Below are 8,550 nucleotides of genomic sequence, written 5' to 3' on the forward strand. Positions count from 1 at the left end.
GCTTACCATGACATTTGAGAATTTAACAGACGGGAAAACAACCAGGATGGTACAATATGTACTTGTATTCTGTTGGATTGACTGACAAAATAGTGATATCAACGACTATATACAATATACATATATAACACGCCTGTATTATTACCATGTACAAAAATTACCATGTACAAAAATCATCGTGTAGTGGTGTCGTCTATCATACAATTAGTCGCAGTTTTACATGATCATTGGCTCTGCAATGATAGACACAGCCAATTTCACAACCGTTAATTGTTGAGTATGTTGTAGACAACCACTATTAATTAACTAATTAATTTCATTAGTTGTTGAATATGAGTTATATGTACCAGTTGCAGTTTTGTTGTGAATTATCTTCCAATACAAGTTAAGATTCTCTAATAAATAAATGAATAAATAAACACCCACACATACACACAATCACACCCACACCCACATCCACCCCATGATTTGTAATAAATTTCTTTAAGATAATTCTGCAAAAATTATTATTCCCATTACAAAAGGAATAATGAAAAACCACAAAGAGATATTTCAATTTCTTCAAATATTTCAATAAATACGAAAATACTAATTCTGTAAAAGTTAACTAACATTATCATTTAAGATAATTAAATGATATTTCAAATACTCACTATTTTATAATGTATATTTGCCACCACAGTCGTCCGTACGTAGCTACATATAATTGCGACTGTCCATGTCTCTGTCCAGCGCGTGAATAACGATACAGAACTACAGGTGCACGAACAAGCATGTAATCACGTGACAAGACATTTACATAACAAAACACAGGTGAGAAATTCTTAGAACATACACTGACAAAACAAACCGGTTGGACAAGTACATTTATAAAAATATATATAAATAGATAAAAGTAAAATTGACACTGCCACAGTTGTATAATGAAATATCTGTCCAACAAGGTTATAACTAACATTTTATTGGCTCTTTAACTTAATTTCCTTCTTAATTTTTCTTTTATTTATTGTTAAGAGACGTTTGCCAATGTTTTGGCAAAAATCGTTCGAAGTGGGTTCAGTGCAGAAGTATAATTTTATGTTACTCCCCCTCTATAGATTTCCCCAAGCCTTTAGCGTCACCGACGAGTACTAGTATTCATTGATTGGCTCAACTATATCTAATTATAATTCTTAATTGGAAACGGCTATCCATTTGTGTGTGTTTTGTACACTTGTTGTAAGCCTAGTTACACGGGTACGAAAATCACCACTAAAACCTGATTTTAGGCTGATGGCAGAACGTGCTGTGGTTACCATCTAGAGGAACCTGTCCAGGGAGTTATCACCTCATGCATAAACTGCTGATGGAAAACCTGCTGCTAATGGACAATGATGTGACATTATTTTTATTTACTTCTGCAAGAAAACTCTCGGGAGATGGAGCGTCAACGCGAAGAATATTTTGGTCTTCGTTTTAAAACCTTTTTTTTCTAAATTGTTTCACTATATTTGAAATGTGTTTTTTCAGTGATTAATTTCTGTTATTTGGAAATTGTATAACATTTTATATTTTTCATCTTTTCTCTCTTTGTCACGTTTCACGATTTTGCATGGATTATTCATATATGCCCAAAACCAATTTCCGTTTGGTGCTGGTCTATTTTTGTGATTTCTGCTACGAATTTGAATTGACAATACGATACGCTTAATATGGCTTTGAAAGTCAATTTTTAAATATGAATTCTCAAGCGAATGGATCAGGAAAAATGCATTTATAATCTGTATGTCGGATCATATACAGGTGCATCGCGAAGAATTCCTTCGAAGTTCAAAGATACATTTATAAACGTACCCGACAGCCACTTAAAGATGAAAAACCCGTAATCAAGTTGGACGTTTACTCTTTTTTTTATTTCAAAACAAGACCAAACAAACACAAGAGGAAATGCTTACAAATTTGTATTATAGATCACAGACAAAGCCTTGTAGTTGTAGAACTAATTGTTCAGTAAAGATACAATTATAACAGATCTGCATTCTAACGCTTTTTACACTGACATGCAAGCACAACGCAAAGCATTATGGGTAATTTGGCTCTCCCTTCTATTCGACACACTCAGGGAAGATACTGGTTGTCGACCATTTATTATTAATATTAATATATTAATTCAGATATATTCATTTTAACAATACTTTCCCGAATTAATCAGTCCTGCGAATAAAGTTTAGACTTGTAAAAACCCAAAGGTCTATTTCCGTAAAGGTTAAGGTTTCCACATGTTACGGATATGTAACGTGATTTAAAATTCTAGGCATGACTTAAAACAATGTTATTTTAATAACTCCTTCAAATTAAGACAATTACGAAGCGAAAACCGTGATAATGTTTGATGATTGTTATCTGAATAAAAACGCCAAACTGACCCTGGCGACCGTGACACGGACGCCGTCAGATGTATTTTGTAGAGCGTTTCGCGCAGCACAGCAAGGTTCTTTGTTAGGAAATAAACCGCTGAAGGTTTACTTTCGTTTATCGATAAAATCGCTTGATATATCATAAACGAAAGTGATGTAATATTTGTCTTGCAAAATCACCACGAACAAAGCGCATGCATTATGGCACCGAATAAATCATGATAACTGGTGCATGTGCACAACGAGAATGTGCCCACAAGCAGTGTATCTATCAACACAGACGTTGTCCTGCAATCCTTAAATTGCCTGTATATGCGACCTTACATCAGACAAAGGGTGAACTTTCTAAAAAAAAAAAAAATCAAACTTGTCTAAAACTTAATATAACTGGCCTTAGTACCAAAAGTACACTAAATAATGATCCCGGTCAAACGTCCACTTCCTGCCTATTAATGTCACGTTGCGGTGTGACGCAGTTCTTCAGATCGACGCTTTCATTTTGACTGGAATTCCCTGTCCCGTAGTGACCGCTGTCTGATGTAGAGATTCTGCTGGTGCTGTCAGAAGATAGACTGCAGGACGATTCGGCTGTAGAAGCTGTAGGCGTTATGTTACTAAATCTCGAGGATGAACGGGGTCTATTTTGTACCTGCATTTCGATATCTCCCGGTAGAGACACTTGATCCTGGTCTTCTGTGAGTTCGAAGATAGTTTTTATCATTGTTTCTCTTTCATCGATAGAATGACGTCTTTCACTGGAATCATTTGAAGTCACTGAGAAAGGAAACATGTATCTGGGATAAACACTTGTGCAGTACAGGAAAACATTAAAAAACAAAGCTTCTCAAACTTCTGTATTAACTACATAATATAAGAAACCAAATATCCGGAAAAAGTAAATTATAATTAAATGAAAAAGGACACGGAATGAAATATCCGGAATTAACATGGTAAGGGAAATAACTCTTAAGGTACAATTAAACAATTAAAGTATTTTAATATATATTTAGCAAATAAACCATATCATATAGTTTGTATATAACACACTATGGTCTGAAGAATAAAGGTAAAACGATATAAAGTTCATTAGCTTAATAAAAAACTAAAACGTTTGTTGCATATCAATTGATACAAATGAATTCCATTTTGATGATGTAACAGCAATACCATAGATGCCTGTTTACCTGTGCTCTGTTGAGTGTTATTCTGTTCCAGGAGGATGCAGTCGGCCTTGTGGGATGGCTTAGGATCCTCTATAGGTTGAGTGATGATTGGCTCTATATCGGAGTCTGGTGAACTGTCGGTGGAATGTTCCATATGTCTACCCATGCCAGTACTTCCGTCGTCCATAAGTTTCGGTGAAAATTGACACTCCACATTACCTGACTGTTTGCTTGGTTGACAGAGCACTGTTAACAAAACGACAAACAAATGTATATGATAATATTTTCGATGTATGAAGTGTTTGAACATCATTTATTACCCTGAACACTTTGCTTTTGTAGGTTGATTTCGTCTTTTTTTTTTTATTTATGTTTTCTGTCGTATAAAAATATATCAATTTACAGAGCATTAAGACATGTCCTACTCACCCGTTGATTTGTCCTGTTTGTTTCCATGTCGAGGCAGCAGTGGTACTTCCTCTGTCGGAGGATTTGGTGACGTAGGCTCAACAGTTACTCCTTGAAGACCCCCATCTTCCCTAGTGTTACCATGTTTTACTGGATTTGATCTCTTCGTCTCCTGCATGCCTTCTGCATGATTCTTTCGGATCAATTCTCGCTTATAATTGCGTATCCTTACCAGTGAAACAGCAATGGATACTAAGCAGAGGACAACAATTAAAAACAGGATGCATATAGCTATCCATTGCCATTTATTGCTTTCTGAAACATAAACAAGAACCATGTTGAACATTTCTAAAGATTTCAAGAATAAGAGAAAATAGTGGATATGTTTTTTTGGGAAAAAAACTCATGCATTGGATATATACAACTGCATTTATTGTGGATTCTCGAAATGGAGTTGGGTATCGTTTCTATCTGATATTACCCGAACTACTTATTTTTGTTTGAAGCTTTAAATTATTACATTACCTAATTCCTTAATTCAAGGTTATTTTGTAACGTTAATAGTTGATAATGATAAAAATCATCGTCACTTGACACTATTTTCTGTACATCTGTTTAATATATGCACAGCGATCATTATCTTTAATCTCACCACACTGTAATACGAACCTATCAATGATGCAATGCTGTGTGATGATGTAAGATTCTCTTCCGCTTTGCCCTCCTGCAGTGCCCCTAAAAGTTGAAAAAATATATTTTCTTATATAATATTAGGTATATGGGTGTCTCAGCATAATCTCTTTCATTATTATCAAATGTTTTAATCAGATTTTATTTGTAACCCGTATGAGTTCTTAACTGTCGGCTCGTCCCTCGCCTTGTCTACGAAGAATATTGATTATCAATAATGAATGCATGTACGTGTTTAAGCATCTGTCATAAAGTGTTATATGTAGTTATTGTGTAATGTATTGTTGGTAGAAGGGCTAGTAAGTTGTGTGATCTGTAGTTATTGTGTACTGTAATGTTGGAGAGGGCCTAGTAAGTTGTGTTATCTGTAGTTATTGTATATTGTAATTTTGGGAGAGGGCTCTGTAAGTTGTGTGATCTGTAGTTATTGTGTATTATAATGTTGGGTGAGGGCTAAGTAAGTTGCAAGAACTTGAGCCCAATCCCTTTAATGTATACCTGTGTGTCTTTAGTACAAACTTTGAACGGATCCGTGTGACTTACCTTTCATCAAGTTTCCAGTACTGGTATCAGGGCCACCGCGCTCAAGTTCTGTAAGGACAATTGTCGGGTATTAATATTGTATTATATCATAACCGATATAGTGACGGAACAGAATTACACAGGGAAACACGCAGTAAACTTTGTAACACACTCTATCATACTGTATTTACAACAGCGTTACATAACATTATGTTCTTATCACAGTGAATTGTACAAACTTTACAAATCATTGTTGGAAATTGACTACAGCAATACACTTTATTATATTACTGACTTGCATATTATTAATTGATTACAACAAGAAATTGAACCATTTTGTAAATCAGGTACAAAACTAATATGATAAAGATATGAAAATAGACTGATACTTATACGGTTACACGTCACTGAGTGTTTATTATTGTAATGTACGACTGGTAACGTTGCCATTTGTGAATATTGCTTTATATCGGTCATTGAATATAAGTAATATAAATATGCATTGCGACATAACTTAATAAATTTCGAAAACCTACAATTTCATAGACCCTAAAAATAGCAACGTAAATTTCCGTGATATAAATTTGGAACCAATCCAATATACTAACGCAATATCATTACATTGCGTTGTCAATCGGATCACTAGGCTTGACCAGAACAAAATGTACCACAAATACAAAATGAGATCAATTTCTTCTTTACAACTTTTATCGATACCATTATTTGTATTTTAAGAGGAGGGTGTTAAAAACCATGGTGTGAATCAGCTTTGAAATGTTTATTTTTCCCATTAATTTTTCAACATTTTTCGTTATTATAACAAACGAGTGATAACCCCGATCAAAATGAAATTACTGGTTTTAAAGTACCGGTCACACTCACCCTTACACTGCGTATAGCATTGTGACGGTGTGTCCAAGGCGTTACACTCATCCTGGCTACACGCGTGACACGAAGGTCGTTGTCCCGTTATCACTCGACAATATTCAGCAGGAAACTTACAGAAGTCAAATCCACAGTTGAACCAGAAACCATCCGGCGGTAATTCCAAAACGGAAGAACATAGTGAAATGTAACATGAAAATAAAATGACGCATGTGACCGTGAGCTGAGCCATTTTACTTATGTCTCGTCAATATTGCAAGGGTCTATTTTTAGAATAATAGGTAATACCGTGTTTATAAATAGCCACAAGGAGTGTTAGGCATGTGATTGGTGTTGTGCAATATTTACCAGAAAAGATTTTATGAATGAGTAATGGTCTTCTGACCGGATAATTCGTTGTAGCATGCACATTTCTGATGAAATATTTCAATACAATACAATGACAACCCACACGCATGTAGTACACATATTACATGAACAGAAATAAGGTGTGGTGTTGATTGTGGACTTATAGTAACACAATAGAGACATTATGTATCATTATAACAGGTTTTATACAGGAAACTTGATATAATCTATAAGTAAATGATTAATCCATGATTAATTGCATTATTATGTAATACACTCGTATGTGTATTGTAACTTTTTTCATCTGTTTTAAATATCATCAAAGATTGAAAAAAATACAACACGAACATTTCTGCACCTGAATTGTCTATAGATGACGAGGCGTTGTTTGATAATACATATACAGCTTTTGATACGAAAAAAGTGACACTAATAACCATTGTTTCTGTTAAAGTCTCCTCTCAACCGTAAACATATTGTAAACAACATGCACGGCTTTGACCATGGTCAGATATACACACATCACGTGTAACAATCCTGATAACACATGATACATGTACACAGGTGAGATCGCTGAAAATTACCTGTCCCAAATAAAACGGCATTACCCTTACCTATAAATAGTCAAACCGGTTAAAAATAAACATTGTAAGTTGTGCCTGTGAATCACTTAAAGCATTAACGACATGGAACCAGTTATATGTTTATGTTTGCAGAAACACTTCCCGTACTTTGTTATGATTGTTTATCTATGCAAAGTACTCTTAACGGAAGCAGCTTTGCCGCTTGAAGGATTTGAATTTAACTGTGGACATGATGTTTGTGTGTTCCCTCGGGATTTCTGTAACATTCAAAAACAGCACTGTGAATCGTGTACAATAGATATATGCAATGAGCTCGGCGTCTCATCACAATGTAGTCAACGATGCAAAGGTGGGTACATTTAAAACTGAAGAGATTGATTTAAATTTGTATCAATGACAATGTCAACACACATTGGCACATGCAACTGTGTCAACAATACTTTTTTTCCGTGCATCTCATTCTGAAAGAGTTATCTCTCTTGCCATGTTGTTTACATTCATTCACACGCGTGTATTTTATTTGAATGGCGATAACTATACTGATAATATTGGAATGGAACAAAATATGTCTACACAAATTTATGAAACTAGCTTAGAATTATTAATTCTACCGAATCTCTGGCGAGGTAAAAGGAACGATTTCTGATCAGCCTCATGATTCTCACATGAAATTCAAATAAATATAGGATTCTATGAAACACAAATCTGATTCATCTCTGCAATTATTTATGAATTTGGAATTTTATTAGATAGATGGGAAGAAAACTCATCTGGCGATGTTCTCACTTTACATCTCTTTGTCTGGTGACGTTACAGTACATATGTCGCCATGAAGTTATGACGTCATAACGGAAAGAGTCGAATACCAACCAATCATTTAATCACTAGGTCATATTACCTGTGTGTCATTAAAAAACAGTCGTTGAAATTACGCGATTAACAGGCTAGTTAACACCAATGTATGTTTTCCATCATTACAGATTTGAAAGGGGAGGTAGATACGTCACCTGCGCAATCATTAGAATGGAGACACCAGCTGATGGGTGAGAGTTTGTTGTGCCATATAGTGATTACGAGCTCTGAAGATGACTTAATGCTGTATGCAGTACAAGAATATAAGAAATGAATATCTTCTCAATTACTAATCTAATTCTGATTATATATATTTTTTTATATATTTACATTACTGAGGTATAAAACAAAAAGGAATCAACTTTAAACAAACAACAAATATCGACATATTAAAGAATCTTGATGTTTGGTGACCTGTTTTATAAGCTATTTGATAAATTCAGCCTGGTATGACAAAAAGTGAGCCAACGAAGCTGTATCATCTGTTTGAAAATCTTATCACCAAACTCGATGAAGATATTCTCAACTCGATCAGTTTATGCATTCGTCCACAAAATATTTCTCTTTGACTGGGACACATTCTTTCAGTATAGTTAATCACCTTGAATTTGTAGTTCCGTACAACTTTCTTGAAAAAGAAAGTCTTGGGTCAGTGTATTAAGAGAGCGAATGTGTTCTTTCAGTTTAGAATGGCGCAAAATA

At 34.7% G+C, this 8,550-nt stretch overlaps 1 protein-coding gene across 1 annotated transcript; it reads right to left on the reverse strand.

The window, feature by feature from the left end:
- Nucleotides 1-1,840: 1,840 nt before the first annotated feature.
- On the reverse strand, nucleotides 1,841-6,562 carry LOC132551355 (uncharacterized). Its single transcript, XM_060215495.1, has 6 exons — nucleotides 6,062-6,562; nucleotides 5,201-5,248; nucleotides 4,637-4,702; nucleotides 3,989-4,282; nucleotides 3,581-3,805; nucleotides 1,841-3,170 (listed from the first exon to the last, which is right to left on the reverse strand). Exons 1-6 carry the CDS (start codon nucleotides 6,294-6,296, stop codon nucleotides 2,824-2,826), a joined length of 1,215 nt encoding a protein of 404 aa, XP_060071478.1. The 5' UTR covers nucleotides 6,297-6,562; the 3' UTR covers nucleotides 1,841-2,823.
- Nucleotides 6,563-8,550: the final 1,988 nt, after the last annotated feature.

Source organism: Ylistrum balloti, unplaced genomic scaffold (genome assembly GCF_031769215.1).
Source record: "Ylistrum balloti isolate Yb309-2 unplaced genomic scaffold, AGI_CSIRO_Ybal_v1 Utg370196, whole genome shotgun sequence".
Lineage (NCBI taxonomy): Eukaryota > Metazoa > Mollusca > Bivalvia > Pectinida > Pectinidae > Ylistrum > Ylistrum balloti.

What these genes read in the sequence shown, in the direction of transcription:
- LOC132551355 (XM_060215495.1), bottom strand. Translation starts at nt 6,296, where the DNA reads ATGGCTCAGCTCACGGTCACATGCGTCATTTTATTTTCATGTTACATT. An exon ending in ATGCTATACGCAGTGTAAGG is followed by an intron (nt 5,249 to 6,061) that starts GTGAGTGTGACC and finishes TTGTCCTTACAG; the next exon opens with AACTTGAGCGCGGTGGCCCT. An exon ending in CAGCATTGCATCATTGATAG is followed by an intron (nt 4,283 to 4,636) that starts GTTCGTATTACA and finishes TTTATGTTTCAG; the next exon opens with AAAGCAATAAATGGCAATGG.